We start from the raw sequence: 23,410 nt of genomic DNA, 5'->3' as shown, positions 1-23,410 counted from the left end.
GAATTATTTGTATGGGACCCGATGTGAGCCCCACACAACTATATATACAGCAAGAGAATAAGATAGCCGGAAAGAGAGAGGAGCAAAGGCCTGTGGAATTTGGCTCAAACGACGACGGGTTGAAGGGCTGCTGTTTGAAGTGTTTTTCAAGCACTGCAGGGACTCGGTTTTTGGATAAGTGTAGACGATTTTCGCCTACCCATATTTAAAATTAAATTGGTTTTATGTTAAATCCAACTTGTGTCTACAAAATCTAACGTCGACCCATTTAACATATCTTTTTTGAAGGACTAAAGAATTGCCCTCCTAAGAGTGTTTTACAAAATAATTCACATTACCATATTAGGAGTATGTTATTAGGGTATATTTTTTTATTTTTATCAATACTATTTACTATTCAGCCTTTGAAATGGGTATATAAATGCAAAAAAATAGTCTGCAACTATATAATCATATAAATGTATAGGTTGATAAAATAAAATAAAAATACTAGTTGTGATATTCTTTTTTATAACTTAGCAATTTGTATGGACAGTAATTGACATTGACTTTCATTTTAATAAAATACTAATATTTATTAACCAAATATTAAAATGACAAAAATATTAATTATTATCAGATAAAATGGAAGGTAGAGGGTCCTTTTCTATCTTTATCACAATATAGAGACCAAATGAATTTATTTACTACCATATCAACTACCAACCAACTTCCAGAGTTGCTCAACAATAACAAAATCAGTCAAAACGGCTAATTATATTCAGCAGAAAATCAAAACCCAAACAATCCGCAAAGACAAATATATATATATATATATATATATATATATATATATATATATATATATATATCTCTCTCTCTTTTACGGTGAAAGGTGTTCGGATCAACTTATACCGTTATACGCATCTCGACTATTCTCTTTTGATCCGATCAAAAAACAAACAACTTTCTACGCATCTCGACTATTCTCTTCCGGTCCGATAAAAAACAAACAACGTTGGTCTAATCACTGTTTGTTTGTCTTTTTTTTGTTTTTTTTAACTTCGAGAACCGAAACCTCATTAGTGGGGTCTAGATGGCAATAAATCAAGAACTAAAAGTCTAAAACCTTGGGCGGCTCCCTCTCTGAATATACTTTTGGGGCAAATTCTGGTCCTTATTGGCTGTTCAAAACAGGAGAGCTTCTTCTAGACTCCGAAGACCTCTCTCTCTCTTTCCCCATTTCCTACTCAAATACTTGATCAACACACAAAGATATAAACTCATATAATAGATAGTAAACATAATAACGCATGCGTATACGCATATATGTATCTATATCCGCTCCTCTTTGAATTTTGTTCTTGATCACCAACTTGTCTGATTGTGGAGATGATGGACTATTACCAGCTTGCCGCAACGTCTTCCTACCAAGATTCTCTCAAGGTTATCGAGGCCGATATTCAGCATGCCAATATGCTGTGAGTTTATATCTAACTGACAATTTTTGGACTTTCCCAGAAAAAAAAAACTGAGAATTTGTGAAAATTGAAGGCTGTGTCATGTGGGTTTCTTGAGAATTTTGGTCTTGGAAGTTTCCCCTTTTATGAACTTTATTAATCGTCCGCTGTACTTAGTTTCGGAGTTCCCAAGTTCAACTTCGATAATTTTCTTGTGGGTTTCTTTGAAATTTAGTCAGTTGGTATCTACCTGAGAATTTGTGGAAATTCAAGGCTATATGGTATCATGTGGGTTTCTTAAAAACTTAGGTCTAATCATGCGCTGCAATTGGTTTAGAGGGTTTCCTCTTTTCAACTTTACTGATTTTCAGGGACTAGAGGAGATGGGTTTGGTGGGAATTTGTTTATAATCGTCCACTGTAATTTAGTTTTGGAGTTCCCAAATTTAACTGAGGTAATTTTCAGTGACTGGATCATGTGGGTTTCTTTGAAATTTAATTCAGTTAGAGATTATTTCAATGAATTATTCATTTCAAAGTATCATGGTGTGTAACGGAGAATTAGTGAAAATTCAAGGCTATGTGATGTGGGTTTCTTGAGAATTCAATCAGTTTAGGCGTTCTCCTTTTTCAACTTTACTGATTTGGGGACTATACGAACTGGGTTTGTTGGGAATTTGGGTATAATCGTCCATTGTTATTAGTTTCGAGTTCTGCACTTTAACTACAGTTATTTTCAGTGACTGAATCATTTGGGTTTCTTGGGGTTGTAGTTCTAATTCCCTACTTCAATTAGTTTTGGAGTTTTGCTGTTTTTCACTGACTATATGAGGTGGGTTTCTTGAGAATTTAGTTACGATCATCTACTGTGATTAGTTTCAGACCTTTTTCAACTTTACGATCTTGCGTGAAAGTACGTTTGCATCGTATTCACTTGTGCTTTCAACTTTGTGATTGTTGGCAATGCTACTTTCCCAGTAGAGCTTAATTCACAGGTGTTCAATGAAGACTGGTTTCTTGTTCTGTTTCCCAATTTATCCGTAATCGAAACCCAAAGAATTAAATAATGAGAAGAGAATTGGGTCAAATTTCAACTGAATGAATGATGGGTTTGATGTGAATTTGCAGTTGGATTAGCTGATGTTTGAAGGTACTTTCTAACAAAACCACTCGGATTTCCACACGCATACTATCCAATTAAGAAAATGATGTTTTTTCCCCGGATCTTACTTTTTATTCTTCATTTTCTGATTTTCCCCCCTCAAAGTTGTAATTTGGGGTTTGATGAATGTTTTCAAGTGTTTTATTGTGTGGTTGATTTATGCTGGTGTAGAATTATCTGACAGTTTATTGATCATGAATGATGTTCTTCAGGGCGGCTTCTATTTCTAGGGCGAAGGGAAGTGCTTGTTTTCAAATGAAATTGGTCTACAATCACTTTGCGCCTATTTTATGGTTTTTGCTCCAATGGATGGATTGCTCATGTGCATATTTGCTCCCTGGCTATCTAAATCTCTTTCACGTAGTGGTATATAAGGTTGGTTACATGTTGACCTAGTCTTGCATTTCCTTGAGGCCTACTTTTTTGGTTCCTATTTTCATTCTTGCCTTTCTTTCTCTTATGCGTTCTAAGTCACGTAACAAAACATGGGAAGTGAATAAGTGATAACTGATAAGTGATTGATCTTGTTTCTTCTTCAGGTGTCCCCAGATGGCAAGGCATTTAACTGTTCACATGGAAGGAGAGCAACCATTAGAGAATTCTATGGTAAGCAAATGTTTCTTTTTCTCCAATGTATTTGAAGGGACCCATGTAGAATTTTTTAACTCAGAAGACTGATTTGCATCATTTAATGCTTTTAGCTCAGTGGATGACTGAATGAAATGGGTTATAGGTCTAGCTTTTACTAGAATTTTACTTTCAGCCTTCGTATTCAAATGGGTTATAGCACTCTACTATTGCAGCCGTGATATTACCATCTCTCCAGCAGCTCCATGAAAACACTTCAGAGGTGGATCTTTGTGAAGATGAAGATCATGTCTTTGAAATGATTGTTCAGAAGAGATTAGAGGAGAGGAGTAAGAAGCATTCAGATGTTGATTTTGAGAGAGAAGATGAATGTGGAATCTGCCTAGAGCCCTGCACTAAAATGGTTTTACCAAACTGCTGCCATGCAATGTGCAACAATTGTTACCGTGACTGGTATGTACAATGTTTAGTTCTCCCTTGTTTCTGGCTTTCTAAATCACAGTTGACATGATATGGGTTGTCTCAAATGCTTGTGTTCTTGTAATGCATTGACCGGTCATTACAATTTGTACCATTGGGTAACAGGAACATGAGGTCTGCGTCCTGCCCGTTTTGCCGGGGTAGCCTAAAGAGAGTGAGTTCGGGGGACTTGTGGGTCCTCACGTGCAATGGCGACGTAGTTGATGCTGAAACCGCGTCAAAGGAAGAAATCTTGCGATTCCATCTCTTTGTTAACAGCTTACCTAAAGAAATTCCCGACGCTCTCTTCTTAATGTATTATGAGTACTTGATCTGATCTGCAAATCAATCGGAGAATTGTACAGCAAAAGATGAAATGCAGACCATCAGATGTAGATAGAGTCTGGTGAAGTTCTTATTCTTTAAGTATTAGAAAGAAAATTTCAAGCAGTCTGCTGCATGCCCTTTTATCATCGTGCAGAATGATGTTCCATTGTGCAGTGTATATTCGATCCAATAACCAAGATGAAGAAGGTTCTTTGCATTTTATGGTTTACACTTACAGTGTGGGTTTTCCTTTTTCATGGCAACGTTTTTTTTTTTTTTTATTCTGTAAAAGATAACATAATAAGTTCAGATCAATAGTGAGGACGAAAAATGGGTTGTGGGTGTAAAAAAAAAAGGGAGAGTGAAAACCAAAAAAAGCACTAGCTTTTTCTTTTCATTTTCTATCCTTTCTGCAGATCCATGATCAAACCCATCATAGAAGCAGGCAACAAAAGAGGCTATGCGCAGCTCAAACCAAGCTTTAATAAGTGTATATCATGTGTTAGCACAGCCCAAGTATCCAGCAAAAACTGTAGAACAACAGCCGAAACTAAGGTTTGGCAACTTAAGATTCAAACTCTTAAAACCTAGATGCAAACTAGATAAAACCTAGATGCAAACTAGATCTATTACTCCGTACAACATGAATTATAACAATCACAATCGATTTTCTCCGTGAAATATTCTTGAAAGTCATTTGAACAAATCATTGTGACCAATTCTCTCCATGAAATATTCTTGAAAGTCATTACTGCATACTATTGCGGCCTGATTGAGACCGTGACTCTTAAGAAGATTAACGGTTGAGAAGATGAAAGAAGGCTCAGCCATCCCACCATTTCCGTAATCTCTGCAAGCTAGCCGCTTTGATACACGTGGGATGAGCGTAATCCCCAACTCATCCATTAGCATAAGATGCGGTTCTGTAAACGGATTGTTCCACACGAAGGTGTTCAAGGCCGGGGCAACAAAGAGTAGTTTAGTGTAGAGTTCCAAGCTCTGACAATGCAAGTTAGCAAGTTGTCGCATAACCCTCCAGCAATCTACAAGAGGACAAGTTGAAGGATAAGTAATGATAACATGTAACTCACATTAGACAAAACACGAACAACTCGGAAGCAGAAATCTCATGATGTCTGGGCAAAGTCGATCTTAAAAATATGAATGCCTGAAAAATCTAATTCCGTGCATTTTTTGTACTCTTTCGGCAAATGCCTTGATCAAACTACGTTGTTTCGAAATGTGGCTTAGTTAACTTCTAGCAATAGAGGTGGGTTACGAATTCATCATGGAGACTTCAATAGATAAATTCTAACCAGCTGAACTGGAACTTGTCATTGCAAATAGAAATATGAGACAAATCAGTAGTTTCTCCAGTGACATACCATTCAGCAACATGACTAAAGTGTGCAATTCACCCCAAGTCCTATTTCCACACTAAAGCAAGTCTCAAAATTTGCTTAACACTTTCGAGATTGCGAATTTCCATTACCTTGCCAAATGTATTTGCTGATAATGGGGCAATAACCATGATGTGCAGCCCACCTGCAGAGGCGGCGGAGCGCAATGTGTAGCACGCTCACACCTATCTTTGGCCAAGTCGACCATTCATCCTCGTCAGTGTAAAGAATTACATCCTCGGGAACTGTTGCTCTGTCAATGAAATGCAAAGAAGCCCTCGTGTCAACTGCCCATACTTTAACCCAATCCAAAAAAAGATGGAAAAAGATGCTCAAACTTTGCAGCTACGCTTCCACAAGCAGCAACGAGAATGTGTGGTATCCTGGTATTCTGTTAATTTTCCTGTTTAACCAAAAAAGAAACTAGTCTATGAAGTAAGAAGTATAGAGGAGACTCTCTAGTGCATTTACACAAGTACAATGAGTAGTTTTCTCCTTATCTTCTGACGAAATTAATTTCTATTCTTCACTTTTTATCATCGGCACTCCTTTTTTCTCCTTATTCCTGTGAAACTATTACAGTAACCTTTGATATGTGAAATTAAACTCATGAAAAGATAACGTGATAAATTCATGTCAATAGTGACGTAAAAGGGAGTTTTAGATATTTTAAAAAAAAAAAAAAAAGTGTGAAAACCACTACCCTTTTCTTAACCAAAAAAGCACTCTACTAATCATAAAGGCAACAAAGGAGGATACACGGCTCAACCCAAGCTTTAAAAGTATTTCGTTAATCTAAAAAAAAAATGAGGGAGTTAGCACAACCAAATATCCACCAGCAAAAACGGTAGAACAAATGGCCAAACCGAAGTTTGACAAAATAATACTCAAAACACTTATAACCAAGATGTAAACTGGATCTATTACAACACGAACTAAAACAATCACACCTCTAGCATTTGTACAAATCATTTTGACTAATTCTCTTCATGAAAGAAGCACTACTGCATGCTACTGCCGCCTGATTGAGACCGTGACTCTAAGAAGAGTCTCACGGTTGAGAAGATGAGAGAAGGCTCAGCCATCGCACCATTTCCATAATCACCGCAAGCTAGCCTCTTCGGCACAGGTGGGATGAGTGTAATCCCCAACTCGTCAATTAGCATAAGATGTCGTTCTGTGAATGGATTGTTCCACATGAAGGTGTTCATGGCTGGGGCAACAAAGAGTGGTTTCGTGTAGTCCCATGCTCGCACAATGCAAGTTAGCAAGTTGTCGCATAATCCTCCAGCAATCTGCAAGAGGACAAGTAGAATGAAAAGTAATGATAACATAATCACATCAGAAAAAGAACAAACTCCTCCACCAAAGAAATCTCATGAAGCCCAGGCAATGTCAATCTCAACAATACGAATGCCTGAAAAATCTTAATCCATGCATTTTTTTTTTAGTACTCGCTGGTCAAATGCCTTGGCCAAAATATATTGTAGGTAAATTATAACAACAGAATCTGCTGGAGACCTCAACAGACTTCTTGGGGGGCTATGAATCTGCAGGAGACCTCAACAGATTTGTGATCGACTCATTGCACATAAAACCGCAACAAAAATCAGGATAACATATGAAAAGAAAAAGGCACATGAAGAATATAAGGAAATGAGTCATTCTGTCCCTTAGCAAACGTTTTATAGCGCACAAAGCATATTTGCATCTAGAGTTCAAGAAAACACTACGTAGACCATTTATACTAACAAAATTTTGTTCTGTTTCCGAACAAATGTCAAACATCTAAGGAAGCCTCTTCCCTCCTCCACTTTTTCCCAGAACCATGAGGATGTAGACATGAAGTTTCTACAGTGACACATAGCATTCAACAATATGACTAACAAGTCAGAAATTTGATTAACACTTTCGGGCTTGCAGATTTTAATTACCTACCTTGCCAAGTGTATTTGCTGATAATGGGGCAATAACCATGATATCAGCCCACCTGCGGAGCTCAATGTGTAGCACACTATCACCTATCTTTGACCAAGTGGACCATTCATCCTCGTCGGTATAAAGAATTACATCCTTAGGAAGTGCTGCTCTGTCAATGAAATGCAAAGAAGCCCTTGTGGCAACTGCCCTTACTTCTGCCCATTCCGAAAAAGAATGGCAAAGATTCCCAAACTTTATAGCAGCTACACTTCCACTAGCAGCAAGTAGAATGTGTGGTTTCCTGGAAGCAGTGTTAACTTGTATTGGCTCCCTGTCCGCCCTTGCAACTTCAGAGTATGCCATAATCTGTTAATTAACACCGATAACATGGTTTTCGTTAGCGAAATACATATATTAGCACTCTCGGGATGCCAAGCCTAAATATGAATTTTCCTAATGACTCAACTGTCTTGATTGAAAGTTCAAGCCACTATCAGTAATCTCGCACACAGAAACAATGGAAATAAATTAAAAGCAAGAACAAAAACATGAAACAATTTCAGCCATAAATCAACTACAAGTCACTGGAAAACTAACTACAGCCAAGTTCTTGTCACACATAGGAAGGGGAAAAAGCTAAACCCCTAGCTCATTTCCGTTCAGTATTGAACACAAATGTGCAGTCTTTGCTTGCAATTATGTATCTGCGATTATTCATTCAAGCATCTGTAGTGACAGCCATTTGATAATGAAATTCGTGAAAATGTAGAAATCATGCTCATCATTTAATTCTACAAACTCCAGTAGCTGATCCCCAGTTGCACTGATTGCTTCATGAAGAGAAAATTCTTCATATCACTGACATATATAAAGGGAGAAGGGCTTTTGGTGTGACCTCTTTTTGAAGCCGTGTCACAAAAGTGTTTTCCATAATTGCCCAAAGAAGTGAGTTTTTACCACTTCTTTTCATCGAACATGAAGTAACTACTAGGACAAAAAGGTAAATTGCTATGCCCAACTCAACTGCCACGAAGATAAAAAAAAAATCAACTGCCTCACATACCACAATTCCCTCAGAGTCCCATTAGACAGAAAACTTTTCATTCCACTTGCTCTGCAGGACTTCATTTCCTCTCCATAGATTACAATAGTTTGATTCTTGTATCTTTGTCGGACACAAACACGACACAACTCTTTCCAAACACTTTGAGGATGTATTAGGAGGTTTAAAATGCAGTTTTTACAATAATGCTCAGAGTCAAAATTTCTGTGAATGTTTAGCTTATACTCACTTATAAATAATTTGTGAGTGGTGACGCAATATATATAGTTTTTCCATCTTAATCTGATAGACATAATGTTTTCGACTATTATACGAACTCCTAAGATACATCTACAAAATTAGTACATTTTTTATTCAAATGTTCCTAACATGTCTGTGTCTATGTTCGATAAATCATGTGACGCGACGTCTCTGTATCAGTGCTTCTTAGCAAATGAGTGAGTACTCATTCCCCCCGAATCTTGTTAACCTATTTGGTTATGCTGCATTCAAAAATCCTCTGCGACTACATTATCGTATCTCTCACCCCGACTAGCACCAACCCAACAAAAACATACAGCGCCATTGTTTTGGGATCCGAAGAAAATCAAATAGAAAATACCTCTCTATGCCTATAAATTGCCATAAAAGTTCTCCGTCCTAGTAACGCCAAAACTGTATGGTAACTTCCTAAAACTGATATAAAGTAAAGAATCTCAACAGCAAATTCCGCAAAAGAATCGAACCATTTTTCTCATTTCAACTGATATTCATCAGATCTAAGTAAGATTTCACCCAAAACAAATAAAAAAATTCAAGATCGTGTTGATAATACGCTGAAACGAAGTCTGTTTAGGGTTTCACACAATTTTCACGATGTAAAGAAAAGTTCGAGGAGAACAAAACCGAAGGTTCATGCTCAGCCGAAAACAGAAAGCGAAAACCCTCACCCAAACGCTTTATAGCACAGCTAAGACGAGTTTATTTTCAAGTGAGACGACAGTAATCGACTAATTGAGTACCAAACGAAACGAAAAATCGTATGCCATCTTGAACAACGTAATTAGCACAACTTCTTGATGCAAATTGATCAAAATAGCTACTTGACTTAATTGAACAAGACAATGTATACAAACGTGCATTTTTGGAGCTAGATCATGCAATCGAGAGGGATACCTCGAATCAGAATCAGGTGAAGTTCGTTCCCCCCCAAACTTCTTACTTAGCCGCTTGAAAAATTGGAGGAGGGAGAGAGACAGTGAGAGAGAGAGAGAGAGAGAGAGAGTGAGAGAGCGCGATCCGGTTATGGAGTGAAATTGGAAGCGAAAAGTCCATTTAGACAAACCCAACCATGCCCAATAGAGCCCATTGATTTAGTTTTAGTGGGCTAAAGCCATGTGGGCAGACCGGTAATGAAGAAAATGCATACCCCTCCGCTCCAAAAAGATTGTTCGATCCGTAAAACGAGAATTTAAAATTAAAAGTAATGCATTTTTGTCAAAAAAAAAATATTTTGCATGTTACTATATTAATATGTGATTTCGGTTCATAAAAGAGTTTGATTTTATTTTTTATGAAAGTACAATATTTTAAGTTTTCATTTTACAAATCGAACAAATTTTTTTAGACGGAGGGAGAATTGTAAAGTAAATCTCCATCAATAAAAGATGTATTAAATTTTAAATTAATGTGACTATTTGATTGGAGAACGGAGTACAATTGATAGCTAGAAGAAGGTTGTCAAAATTGCCGTTCGAAAAACAAAATTGAAGGTTGTCAAAATTGGCCAATATTTTATATATTTTATATCAACCCATACATCAACCAATCTAATAGTTAGGTTATGAAATGGAATTTGAAAATCCTGTAGTGCAGCCCGTACTACAGGGGCTGTAGGGTAGTCGATCCAGCTGGTCATTGCCGAAATGGATGGCCGGATTGACCGCCCTATCGGACTCTGAAATGACCTTCTTTTGTTTTTTGTTTTTTTTTTGACAAATATGAAATGACCTATCACTAGCTAAATAATTGTATGCTAACTTTCATTTTCAATGAATCGCTCTATAAATCAAACAATTCTATTTATTTGTAAAATTGAATAGATTGGTGGCTGGTTAGGTTAGAACCACAGCCTACAACTTACCCCCCACCTTTCATGACCAGCCACCAAACTTCATTAGTTTCGGCAATTCTAATTTCTGAACAAAACATTGACCAAATAGACATAAAACAATCCAAAACATAATTAAGAAAAGATGAACCTTCCTAATTCCCATCATTCACTCAATATTTTCTCTTTAAATTAGTGGATAGAAAGAGACAATAAGCTATGGAAAGTATTGAATTTATTTGGTTAGATAAGTAGTCTATTCCATCCTATATTATTTGTCATCCTTTTATAGTCGTATCATTATCGAATTTCAAAAAAATAAAGTAAGTTTGAGCATCAATTGTCTTATATTTTTTGGGCCAACTAAAAGAACTAATTGATATCTTTAAATTGCTGAAAATAATTTTAAAAAAGTACTCTGAAATGTAGTTAATTATTTATTTTGTTAATGGTACGATCGTTGAAAATAATAGAACTAATTGATATCTTTAAATTGCTGAAAATAATTTTAAAAAAGTACTCTGAAATGTAGTTAATTATTTATTTTGTTAATGGTACGATCGTTGAAAATAATAAATGATTCGGGACAAACAAAATAATGGTCCAGTGTATTTGCATTCAAAATGCCTTTTTCGGTAATGCAAGGTCTCTCGGATCAGTTTGTATGCACTTCATACTCATCCTATAAACTCATCCTACGGCTGAGTCACAAGACAAAGACTTTTTTTGAATGTGAAAAAAAAAACTGTCTATTTTTTAGAGTACTTTTTTTTTTTTTTTCCACGGGTCTATTTTTAACTTTAGCATATCTATTTTTAGCTTTTGATCGAGTATCGTACTCGCCCTTTTTATATCTACTCTTTTTCTCGTCATCTTACATTTGATTTTTGTATACTTATATTTAATGGGTAAAATAAAAGAATTCACATCAAATATGTCTAAACGAATTACTTTTAATTTTTTACTCTGTAAACGTTTCTCGCAAAGATCAATTATAGAGTAAAAAATCCGATCCAAAACAAAAAATTAAAAAAAGGGAACTTGCCAATTAAAAATTGTTGAGTGCGCAGAATACGCAAGAGGCGTAGAATAGCAGAACGGAGAACAGCGTGAATTATTTTCGGGTGTCTCCCTCGTTGCGTACAAATCCAACGCCCTCCCATCTCTCTCTCTCTCTCTCTCTGATCTCGGGTGTTGGAAGGCTCCTGCGATCCTCTACAATCGATGGCATCGGTACAGTCCTTTTGTTCTCATACCCTTCGTTTGCGCCTTTGTGTCTGATTTAGCATCTTTGTGCTTTGTAGCCTTGTGTACATATACTCTTGCTCATAGATGTACTATGCACAAAGACATAGGGAGATATGAAATTGATTAGCATAAGGAGTTTGTATATGACTGAAAAGACCTGGCTAATTTATGGTTGCACTTTTCTGATTACCCACATATTTGCCTTTTCATTTCATTTACAATCTCAGCTTTGTTGGTAAAGCGAACCGAGCCTCATAAAGTCCTGATCAATTGGGGTCGTCTACGTCACTCTGTTGTCATTTGATTCATGGCGTAAAGATCTAATGGGTTTTTTTATGTGCGGGTAGTGAGCTTCCTAACGCACAACATTCCTCCTTCGGTTGTAATTCTATCCCTTTTGTTTGTTGGATTTTGGGGGATTGGGAATGGACGGGGTCTTTAGTTTTGTTATTTGTGGGACACTATAAGCTCCAAAATATGGAGATGGGAAGAAACCAAGAAGGTTTTGGAATTTGGTCAACTGAGTTTTGATCCAATTTTATTGTGTGTTTCTGGGTATTGGATGCATGTGTAAGTTCTTCATTCACAGTAGGAGTCTTATACATCATCCTTGTGTGATGTGTCATTCCTTATTTTTGTTTGAAGTTTGGTACTATATCGAGCACAATTCATATACCATTAGGCAGCGCGTAAAGTTGGAACTCTACTTATCGGAGAACCATTTTCGAATGGTCCCCTTGTGCACAGGAAAGGGCGGTGGCTTTTCTGGAACTTTTTCAGGGATTCATAAGCCTTACTACAAATTCAACAAATACTTATGGAATTTCAAGGGTAACTTACCCATAGAATTCAACAATTGTTTTCCCGGGAGTTTCACTGAGTTGTGTACACATTATAAAATCCCAATTGGATTATAGACCTGAGGATAGCTTACTAATATTGTGGTAGAGCTTGTAGTTTACCGGGAAGCTACTCCGGGTTTGAGTCTCATGACTCTCATTACTCATAAGCACAAGTCCCTACCAGGCTGCCACCCTCTCCCTCTTCCTCTTCCTCTTGGCTATCTACTCTATGTATGATGTAAGAACATGTACTCAAGAAGAACGCATAACCTTAGTAACACACCAAACCAAGTCAAAGCAAGCCTTAAGTCTCAATCAACTTGGGTCAGCTTCACAAATCGGGGATTCATGCCATAAGGATCTAACGGGGTTTTTTATGCGTTGAATGTCATCTACCTAATGCACAACCCTTCTTCTTTATCCAAGCTTGGGACCGTCTGTGTGACAGATAAGGCTTGAAGTATGACTAAGGTGGAGTTACCTCAGAATCAAACTTTGACTATAATTGGTTACTTGCATATACAAACCCACATTTCCTTAATGCTTGGATCCATAGTTGATCAAAATACAACATCTTTTAGGAAGCATATCTGTCACAGACATCTGGAATTGCCTATTCATCTGGTTGAGTCATTGCAAATGAAAAAAAAAAATTTCCCCATTGACCTAGTTCAAATTTTGCTTCTCTTAAACTGCTCATGTTGTTCATTCACTGACTTTATGTGAAAGGTGAAACACTTATGTTGCCACATTATTGGGCTACAAATAATGACTATGTTGATCATTTTTCTAGGGCGACGAACTACTGCAGTTTTAGTTATATTGTTAGTTTTGCTTACTTGCTCCACCAGTTGCAGCAATAACTTCCTCAAGTTGTACCTCTTACTGCATGTGAGAAATGGAAAAGAGGGGTGAGAGTTCTAAGGAGCAATTGCCCTGTGCATGCCTCATAGCCTTGTAGCCCAAGTACATTCATATCTGTGACGTTGTAGCAGATGGGGAGAGGTTGGTAGAAAGGACAGGGTTACATTGTTTGAAAGCATTTGCACTTATTGCCTTTGGACTTTTGGTAGTGTGACTTGTGTTGTTGCATCTGTACGCATTGACATTGCAATACCAAGTACTACTACAGTGGCTGTAAGACTGTATTTAACCAAAGTTTCTGGTTCCCTCTTATGTTTCTTGTTCCTCTATCTGTAATCTTCCATTTCTTGGATGCGGCTTCTAATTGCTTTATTGTTCTCTTCCTAAAACTAAAGGTTTCGGTACTTAAGTAGGAATTCTTTAAGATGACCGGGCTTTCATTTTGAAAGTTTGACATTTTCATTTGCAGCAGGATAAAGGTCGCCCGTTGCCAAAATTTGGTGAGTGGGACGTGAATGACCCTGCCTCAGCTGAAGGATTTACAGTCATATTCAACAAGGCCAGAGATGACAAGAGGACTAGTGACACTGCTGGCACAATTGCATCACCACAAAGAAATGATAATGCCTGCAAACAAACTGAGACATATCAACGTCCTCCGAAGGTATGACGTATGTTGGGTGCGGTCCAGCAATACTCTACTGCCCATAGGTCTCTTCTGTTCTCTACTTCTCATTTGAAATCTTTCGGAGATTAATATCTGTTCTTTTTGATAAACGCAGAGAAGGTGGTTTTGTTGTGGGTGAACCCATGATGCCTTTAAAGGATTGGGTTTGTGCAATTTGCTCAAGGGGGTGGTGGTTAGTGTGGGGAATCCATTGTTGAGGCCCAGTATCTTTGCGCCGTGCATACTGATCGAGCAAAGAATGGCTTGAGAGCATGTGTATTATTTTCTCAGCCAGATTTTCGTATCTTTAAATTGGCTTATCTTCAACAGTTTGTTTTCCCTTGCGTTTCCCTTTTATGGTTGTACCTAGAATATAGGAGAGAGATGAGATTAGAGTTGTGTGTGTGGTTGCCAGTTCTGTTCTTGTTGGTTATGAACAGAAATATCTGTTAAATACCAAGTGAGTGAATTGCCAGTATCTTTTCCTCTTTTCCTTTGTTTCTAACCAAATATTGTAGGATCATATTTTATGCACCCATGTCGTTCTGCGATCGTTTTCTGTTTTTGTTGTTTATTTCGGTCCTCTCTTAGGTTGTGTGAAAGTAGATCTGTTGGCTGGAAACTAAAATGGAGTGTTTCACACTTATTTTTCATCACACTGCTTTTTTTGTTTCCATTGGTGGTGGTGGTGGTGTTTGTATATTGTCCTTTTGCAGAGAAGTGCTAATAACAATGTTGAATCTACAATCATATGGCGATGAAGGCTTGTTTTTTAGTGTTGAATAACTTGATATATATTACTAGGTACATTTCTAACAACTTAAATTTTCGCGACAATTGGTAATTTAGAATGGTCAAAGCTAACTTCTAGGTTCAAATTTTCCAGTTGAATTTGCTTTAGCAGGTTTGTATTTGTTTTGTTGCTCGTTCTGGTTTTGCTTCTTCCATTTGTATTCAATTGCGCCCTAAGTATGAATGTGTGCATGTCCATGTGCAAGCCCCTCAAATCCTCTGCACCGAGAAATTCATGTACCCATGTACCGGTGCATTTTAGATTGTTAAATTGTGAGGTTTTTTTTTTTTTATGTTTTAAAATTTTTATGCAATCCAATGGCAAGAAATGCACTGGTACAGAGGTAGATAGGAATTTCGGTATAGAGGAATTGAACTCCGGGTTGCCCAAGTGAGTGCCCAAGATATAACTGCAGCACAACAAGCTGAAGACGGTGGCTAAAGGATTCAACCAATGACAACGAGAATGGCTCAAGTTCGACACACAACTAAGAGAGTATTTACAAATCATCAATGCTTGCGCTTTTATATAACACATGATAAATATACCATGCCTCCTCTGGAAGAGGTTGTGGCAATTAAAGCTCAGGAATTAAAGAAAAAGAAAGAATTTCCTGTCTGAAAATAAAAATCAAAACCTAAAAGACTGAAGAGTGCCATTCCATTTTCACTCCCACCCATCATCTATTGTTGGTGAGTTGCCAAACCCAGAAGGCACCGCTCGCTCCCACCCATCATCTACTGTTGGTGAGTTGCCAAACCCAGAAGGCACCGCTGGCTCCCACCCATCATCTACTGTTGGTGAGTTGCCAAACCCAGAAGGCATCGCTGGGGCAACAAACCCAGGGGAAGAAGCAGCCAAGTGACCATAGTTCACCGGATGGTCAAATTTACAAGCAGGCCCAAACTTGCAAATGCCATAACGGTTGTAATGCGAGCAAATGTTTTGACCCTGAATCACAAAAATACAGAGGTGAAAGGGACAATAATAATGAAAACTTACAACTTACAATCAATACAAAGGTTCTTGGAATCTGATAGAACACGACTACAGGCAGAAAAACTTGTCATACTTTATTTGTATCCTGGTGCTGCAATCGGTGATGCAGTGTAACAATTATCTAAGAACCGATTCTCTCTAGTAAAAGACAGTTTGCCAAAACAGAAGGCACTTATTACATTGTGGGGAATCCTACTTATCAAAAAAAAAAACCTTGTGGGGAATCGTTTTGTTTCCGTCTACTGGTTATCTTGATGTCACCCAAGGCGGGCTAAAGTCATTTCATAGATATATTTCCAAATTTTTAACCCAAATGAGGAAAGTTTTTCCGGAAAAGAAGAAGAGGGAAACAGCAGTTTAGGCAAGTACAAGGGAAACAGATTTTCTTCAGACTAGGAGAGGTTATTTCGTGGTCTTGGGGCATTGCCCCACTCCATTCACAGTTTACCACATCTCAGTTTGTCCCCCAAAACACCAACATGTAAGTTACAGGCCCCGAGGCTGTGAATAACTGTCCCTATACTTGCTGATTCCTTATGACATGATAATTACCACAAGCGGAGAAAGAGGATTCCAATAGGATGGAGAAATGTCATTCCTTTGTCTAGGAAATATGTAGACAACAACATTATGGTATCTTGGTTTAGGGTTCCATGCATGAGATGTATTGGGAACAGATAATTCTGTTGCATACTTTGCCAATTAGGGGTGACCACAGGATCAATAGTTAAAAATCTCAGCCTACTAATCTCTAGGCTGTGGATTCAAATATGAGGACAACCAACTTGCACAGTGGCACATTTGATGCCAAAAGTTACGTCTGTGACTGTACCCATTCTACTCATCCCAGACACTCATTAATAGGGACTAACTGGGAATACTTAATCGTTTTTTCCCCAAATCTACATCTTAGAAAGAAACAATGTTTACAACAGTTGTGAACTTACAGGTCTTTGTGGCAGACCATTGTCACTCAGAGCTGGAGAATAAGGGGCAGCTGTCTTCGGCAACCTGTTCTTAGGATGGTGAAACTTGCATCCGGATTTATACTTACAGTTCCCAGTTTTCAAGAAATAACTGCATTCAGGTTGGCCCGGTCGTTCTGGGAATTCGTCAATGAGCATTGGCTGTTTATGAGGTGCATAGAAATTGATCTCAGCTGGAGTGTTGAGGGAAAAAGCAGGTGGTGTAGGCAGCCTCCTCTCTGATGGTGCTGGGTATACATGATCATTACCAAGCCACTACGAAAATGACGAAAATGTTTCAATATATATAGTCAATGGAGAAAAGCACAGTAAACCTGAAGTACTAAATCTACCTTATTTAAACCATTTAAAGGATGTTACGAACGATAGGTAACTTCTATGCAAGGAAAAGTCATTAATGACCAAATGCCACCTTGCTTAGAATTCCCATCCTAAGAATCACCTTTCTTTTTCTTTTTTACTTCTCACTTAAGTAAGGCTTGAGTTTGCCAAAAGAGTTCTGCAACTATGCTTTAAGGCATGAACACAAGCCAATCACATGACTGAAAATTTGGGACATAAGACCAAGGCAAGGAGCATGAGTAAATACCAAGAATTTTGATGTCAAAATGAACAAATAATCATGTCATGTTGAAGAAAGATTTGCAAAATAAGTGCTGATTTGAGAAAAAATACATGGATTTTGAGTCTTTTGACTCCGCACCTGGGATGGTTAGGGCCTTGGAGGCAACTCAGTGCTTTGTCCAAATTTGAGTGACTTTTTAAGGCCAAAAGGAAAAAATTCTTCCAGATTTGGACTTCATGAAACATGCCTTTTATAAATCATCATGAAAACTATGCCCATAAGCATTGCGATGAAGTGCATGTATATGGGGTCGTGTGACTCTCAATGAAGCTTTTTGCATGAGGTGTAGCAGGGATGAAAACACGTCACGAAGCTTAACAACAACAAAATAAATAAATAAAGGGAAAAAAAAAGGGGGAGGAAAAACATATGGAGCGCAGAAGAAGGGAGAAAAATAAGAACAGTATATCTCAGATCGCAATTGAACTCGGCAGCTATTTCCACATATCCTTATTGCTGCATCCACAGCTACCCAATTACACGATTGGGCAGATTAGAGTTGAGTCAGTTAACAATGCAAGGAAATATCCAAAACCCATACGAAGAATAACAACAGGGTTGATGATGCCGATTGCCACAATTAATGAAACTGAATTGGCTTCAAGTCATCTAACAGGAGCAATGAAGTACCTGATGACCATTCCTTTCTGGATACGGGGAAGGAATCCCTTGGGTTGGCGGAAACACCACTGGAGCAAAAGGACCGGTCTCACTCAATGCTCTTGGTGATGACCAGGGTGACATAGTTGATTGAGATGCGCCATGTAATGGAACAGCTCCACCAGGACCATGTCCAGAAAGGGTGTCACCTCCTCCCACTGCAGTAGGATCCGGGTGATTAAACCTGCAGTTTACTCCATACTTGCATGAGCCATTACGCATGTAAAAAGGGCACTCCCTTTCTCCCTGGAACAAATTTTGATATTGTCAGAATGTGTCAAAAAAATGCTCCACTATACAGAAAATCTAATGAACACAACCTTTAAGACTTTAAATCAAATTTTTGTAGCGTACTAAGGAGTTTGAAGGATAAGTTGGAAGCCATACCGGGCGGATTGGAAGATTCAGAAAGTTGAATTCAACTATTGGAACTGCTGGAGTTTTTCGTATGCTGTGTTTGTATCTACAAGCTTTTCCATACTTACACCCCCCTGGACTCAGGTGATACTGCAACCAACTCAAGAGTCGGGTTATAACACCTTGAGAACTGACATCAGAAAAAACAGCAACAACCCCAAACAGGTACTACAACAAGTTTATGTCATCTGATAACCATATACGAGAAACTTTACCCCTCCGAAAGATAAATGGATACCTTCAAGGAATAAGGATGGCAACAGTACAACGGTGGGTATTCTCTTTGAATATCGTAACTAGCATAACAAATTGCGCTAAACTCAACTAAAAAGTTAACTGGCCATAATGGAACCCAGACCTTTTCTTTGAGTCCCAGGAAAACTTCTGTAGTAATAAGACAATAATGATAAGGATTTTATGGTCGTATCTCCGTGGTCAAGTGATGGGAAATCTCTTTTTTTTTTTTGTTAAACGCAACGCTCATATATCCTCTAAGAAGATGTGTCTTCCTCTTCCCTTAATGTTTCTACTAATTGCAACACAATTTTCAGATAGGAATTGAATTTGGTGGCAACCACCAACTTTATTCGAACATCCACTACACAGAAATGAAATCTCCTGTTGGGAACGACAAAAAGAATGCAAAAACCATTTTCGCATTCTGATATGGCTTCAAGGACCATGTTGCGTCAATTGGAGTCTACAAGCAAACGTACAAGCAAGATGACAATGACAAACTAGCAATCTACTCTAGTTTGGGATCTCAAGATTAAGTCCAAACTAGAGTAATGCCACATAATCCTCCAAATCAAACAATAGTCAATCCAAGCAACGAACAGGAGAACTGATACTAACAAATCACACAAGGCATGCCAAAAAAAAAAGCTTCACAAGATGCAATTGATATAAGATATTTATCTTCATCAAGTGATGATTAATACGGACACTCATCAAGTGATGATAAATACGGACACAAGTATAATCATAACAATAATCACCTTGCATTCGACCTGCCCCGGTCTTTCTGGACTTTCTTCCCTCTCCTTGACCTTCTCCTTAGCAAACTTCAGTAATGTGAGCAACAGAGCAAAATAAAGCAAACTCATTACAACGCAATATAGCAGTCAGATGAAGCAAAATCAATTAAGAAAATCCACCAGTCCCCTACATGTTTTGTTAACAGCTTATACCCCTTATTATTCCTTTAGTACAAAATGGAGCAGAAACACCAGAGACCACTTAGATAAAAATCACATTGTATCATGTCTAACTTCATTAAATTTCAAACACAACCTGCTCCAATGGTGTAGACATCCCAATTTGGACATATTAATTATCCTTAATTTGTGCCCTCGAGGCTCCCCGATGATGAAACGGAATCAAAATGAGACTCAACTAAAGTTTGAACGATGTTTCTTGGTCTTTTTCAAAACTAAAACACATTTTTTCTCAACACCCTAAGAGTAAAATTCACACATTTTAGTGTATAAAATATATTTGAATAAAACCAATTGGGTTAGAAAGAGGACTCAACCAGCTTTCCAACGCTTCGAAAATCACCCAAATCCGAGTTCAGGAGTGTTCGTGGCGCCCTTCTGAAGTTGGATAGACACTCCTAAGCGCTCGGGACCATTCTTGAGCGCTCGGGACCATTCCTGAGCGCTCGGGATCACTTCGGAGCGCTCGGGAGCTCTGTCACAGCATATGATGAGCTTGACCATTGACCATGGCTTTTTCAAACTCTTTTTCAGTCTTTTCAACATTCAACCCTGGTCCAGGTCAATGCTTAGACTATATTCAGAAGACCAGTAGACATTTCCCCCCAAAAATATATTTCACTTTATTTTTGATTTATTTTTCAAAATTCAAAACTATTTTCTCCTCCCCTATAAATACCCCTATGTTCTATCTTTCAAGGGGACCACAAAATTCTCTCTCTAACTTCCCCCATTGTTTGCAAATCAGCCCTTTCTCAAACATTTTCTAAAAAGTCCATTTTCTCAAGCATTTTTTCTACGAAAAATCCAAGAAAATTACAAACACATTTTCAGTCTTAAATACATCTCAGGCTCTGTTTTCTACTGTTTTTCCATCTATTTCCAAGCTTTCAATTCAATCCAAGGAGCAAAGTCTAAGCTTGAAAAGGTATAAACACGTTCATAATCCAATGTTTTTCTACTTCTGAGGGGAATCAATGGACTCATACCAGTTCCCCATACTGGTGGTGAGTTCATTTTATCTTAGTTTAATAGTAAAAGCAAGAGGAATACATAGAAACAAAAAAAATTCTGAGCACTGGATGCACTCCCGAGCGCTCGGGACCATTCCTGAGTGCTCAGGAGTGCTGCTGCTCACCAAAATCTTATTTTGTCGTTCAATATGGATTTTCTGTTCTTAGTAGACGCTGGGTGTAAACTAGTCCTCCCAGAGCCTAGTTATTTTCATTTTCCAATAGCAAGGAGGCATGGTTTGGAGGGCTAGAACCTGTTCCTAGCCATTTAAACCCTCTGCTGAGCATATTCAAGTTTTTTTTTTTTGTGTTTCTGTTTAGAATATCCTGTTATATCTGTGCTAACAAAGTTTGCAGGGTGGTCCAGCAGTATTCCTGAGCGCTCAGGACCGATCCCGAGCGCTCGGGAGTGGTTCGAGTAGCAGTTTTCCATTTTTTCTGTCATTGTCCATTTTTCATTATCATTTCAGTATATCTTGTACACCAGCACATGCATGCACCTCTTTACTTGATATACCTGTGGATACCTGCTAATTGTTTAATGAAATAAGGTATTTTCGATAAAATCCCACAAACATTGAGTAGAGACCGACCCCGTGTTGGTCGAGAGGGGTGCCGTAAAACCCTTCCCCTCTCGTAACATGGCTTCCGAACCTAAAACAATCTCTGGTTTTCAATTTCAAACCATTATTTTCGATCAAAATGGTTTCTCGGGTGGCAAACCATAAATCCGGGTGGCGACTCTTCAATTTTTCAAATCCGGGCGGGTAGCCCACAGATGGCAATCACATTGACATAATTAAACTGCAACACATTGTTTGGTCCACACGAGTGCAGCAGGAATGGAACATCATTCCCCTTGGACTCCTTATTCCCATGTTTGGTCCGCAAAAATAACAGTATACACATTACAACAGGAGTTGGGTAACACTAAGGGGAGGGTAGACCAAAATTGACATTGCCTCAGTTTGAAAGGATCTAGATTTTTGGAATATCACGGAACGCAATGCCCTTGAAAAGAACCGGTTTGCATAGCCAACCCAAATTAATCGGGACTTAAGGCTCTGTTTAGTTTTTGGTTTGGTACATTCCATCATAAACCATCATCCACTAATTTAGGCGAACAGCTATTGCATAGTAGGCCAAGGAACAAGGAATGACCATTCCATTTCTACTGAAAATCATCACAGCTAACCAAACACTGGATAGGTACATAAATCGGTAAAATACCTGATTTTTCCTTCTGAAAGGGTGATTGAACTTGCAATTCGGTCCGAACTTGCACGCCCCTGTCCGTACATAATGCGAACAGTCTTCGACATCGGGTCTCACCGGATACAAGCTCCTCCTGTATCTACCCTCCTTCCGCCATCCCATAGGCCCCCCAGTCTCTCCTTCAACAAGCCCATTCCCACCATCTTCTTTCTCAATCTCACTCTTACCATCATCATCATCATTATCGTCACCACCACCGTAATGATAATCATTCTTATTACGATAATATCCAATAGCCTCATCACCATATTCATTTTTCTTTTCTTCCAAAACAAGATTTTGAATCTCTTCTTCAACTTCTTGCTGGTACTCAAGCTCTAGGATGTCCCATTTGTAAGAAAAATCCTGAATACCCTCGCGATGATAGCAATTGCTCTCGTCACGACATCCATTACCTTCATCATTCCCATTCCTCTTTTCTTCCAAGACTAGATTTTTAATCTCTTCTTCCACTGCTTCCTGGTACAGAAGCTCTTCACTTTTTAGGGTTTGCTGAGTACCCAATTCGTGATCAACATCAAATTCCCTACCCACACACTCGTTGCTTACTACTCCCCTTTCTTCCAAAACTTGGGATTTTACCTGGTCATCAATGTCTTCGCTGGTCAGTTGCAGGGTCTGAGGCTCTTGAATAGCGATCGCTCCACTGGCGATTTGATCATCGGAAGGCTGAGGAGTGGGGTTGGGTTTGGGATCAGGGTCTACCGAAGGGAAGGGGTTAAACCCGAACCCGAACCCTAGTTTTCTCCAAAACCCTGGTTGTTGTTGCTGCTGCTGCTGCTGCTGTTGATGAGAGTTGGGTTTCTGTTCGTCGTTGTGTGATACTGGAGAAGTTGCGGACTCTTCCATTTTTCTCTCAGTACCTCCACATTTCAAGCCCTAATTGAGAGTTTTGATTAGGGAAAGGGGACAGCGTTTTGGCAAGCACTTTTCATCTGAGTTCTCCCCGGGGAAATTGTGTAGAGAGAGAGAGAGAGAATGTGTTTTTTTTCTTTTTCTTCTTTTTTGGGTTTGATAAGTAAACGCGTCTGTATCTTCTCGGTTCTCTTTCTTTGTTTCGAATGCTGTGTAGAATACACGTTCATTGCCACATACGTTGCACCTGACCTGGGGCACCGTCACGTGTTGGCCGAAATTTCCTTCGCATTATTGTAGAGTTCAAGGATGAGTATCGTTTGGTGAAGAAGGGATTTACGACACATGTGTGGCGGTGTACAGAACGTTGAATAATCGACAAGGTAAACATAAACATTTAAGAGTCTACTTGAAACTTATGGAAAGAAAAAAGGAAAAGAAAATGGAACGAAAATGGTACAAACCAAACAATGGAAGAGAAAATATTTTAGTAATTTTCAATA

General features: G+C 38.4%; 4 protein-coding genes and 1 pseudogene across 7 annotated transcripts; 2 read left to right on the top strand and 3 right to left on the bottom strand.

Annotated features, from left to right (window-relative positions):
* The first annotated feature begins 1,110 nt into the window (after positions 1-1,110).
* LOC131310983 (E3 ubiquitin-protein ligase AIRP2-like) lies at positions 1,111-4,203 on the top strand. 2 transcript variants are annotated; one of them, XM_058338281.1, is made up of 6 exons: positions 1,187-1,254; positions 1,390-1,460; positions 2,813-2,975; positions 3,140-3,206; positions 3,404-3,641; positions 3,774-4,203. In XM_058338281.1, the coding sequence occupies exons 2-6, from the start codon at positions 1,456-1,458 to the stop codon at positions 3,982-3,984; spliced, it is 684 nt and encodes a 227-aa protein (XP_058194264.1). In that variant the 5' UTR covers positions 1,187-1,254; positions 1,390-1,455; the 3' UTR covers positions 3,985-4,203. The 2 variants fall into 2 exon arrangements, with proteins under 2 accessions (XP_058194263.1, XP_058194264.1); XM_058338280.1 differs by having other exon boundaries at positions 1,111-1,460.
* A 380-nt stretch (positions 4,204-4,583) lies between these two features.
* LOC131309647 (probable phosphopantothenoylcysteine decarboxylase) lies at positions 4,584-6,346 on the bottom strand (annotated as a pseudogene).
* On the bottom strand, positions 6,139-9,645 carry LOC131310985 (phosphopantothenoylcysteine decarboxylase-like). The gene is made up of 3 exons (XM_058338282.1): positions 9,513-9,645; positions 7,313-7,660; positions 6,139-6,669 (listed from the first exon to the last, which is right to left on the bottom strand). The coding sequence occupies exons 2-3, from the start codon at positions 7,655-7,657 to the stop codon at positions 6,376-6,378; spliced, it is 639 nt and encodes a 212-aa protein (XP_058194265.1). The 5' UTR covers positions 7,658-7,660; positions 9,513-9,645; the 3' UTR covers positions 6,139-6,375.
* Positions 9,646-11,508: 1,863 nt separating this feature from the next.
* On the top strand, positions 11,509-14,545 carry LOC131312157 (protein NOI4). Of its 2 annotated transcripts, none has more exons than XM_058339925.1 (3): positions 11,509-11,679; positions 13,870-14,064; positions 14,183-14,545. In XM_058339925.1, exons 1-3 carry the CDS (start codon positions 11,671-11,673, stop codon positions 14,204-14,206), a joined length of 228 nt encoding a protein of 75 aa, XP_058195908.1. In that variant the 5' UTR covers positions 11,509-11,670; the 3' UTR covers positions 14,207-14,545. The 2 variants fall into 2 exon arrangements, with proteins under 2 accessions (XP_058195908.1, XP_058195909.1); XM_058339926.1 differs by having other exon boundaries at positions 11,523-11,679; positions 13,873-14,064.
* Positions 14,546-15,358: 813 nt separating this feature from the next.
* LOC131312156 (zinc finger CCCH domain-containing protein 67) lies at positions 15,359-23,122 on the bottom strand. 2 transcript variants are annotated; one of them, XM_058339924.1, is made up of 7 exons: positions 22,008-23,122; positions 19,546-19,611; positions 18,518-18,637; positions 18,101-18,376; positions 16,807-17,100; positions 15,632-15,811; positions 15,359-15,583 (listed from the first exon to the last, which is right to left on the bottom strand). In XM_058339924.1, the coding sequence occupies exons 1-7, from the start codon at positions 22,899-22,901 to the stop codon at positions 15,527-15,529; spliced, it is 1,887 nt and encodes a 628-aa protein (XP_058195907.1). In that variant the 5' UTR covers positions 22,902-23,122; the 3' UTR covers positions 15,359-15,526. The 2 variants fall into 2 exon arrangements, with proteins under 2 accessions (XP_058195907.1, XP_058195906.1); XM_058339923.1 differs by having other exon boundaries at positions 15,359-15,811.
* Positions 23,123-23,410: the final 288 nt, after the last annotated feature.

This window comes from Rhododendron vialii, chromosome 12a (assembly GCF_030253575.1).
Source record: "Rhododendron vialii isolate Sample 1 chromosome 12a, ASM3025357v1".
Classification (NCBI taxonomy): domain Eukaryota; kingdom Viridiplantae; phylum Streptophyta; class Magnoliopsida; order Ericales; family Ericaceae; genus Rhododendron; species Rhododendron vialii.
The sequence above is the reverse complement of the archived record's forward strand: the minus strand, read 5'-3'. Positions and strand labels throughout refer to the sequence as shown.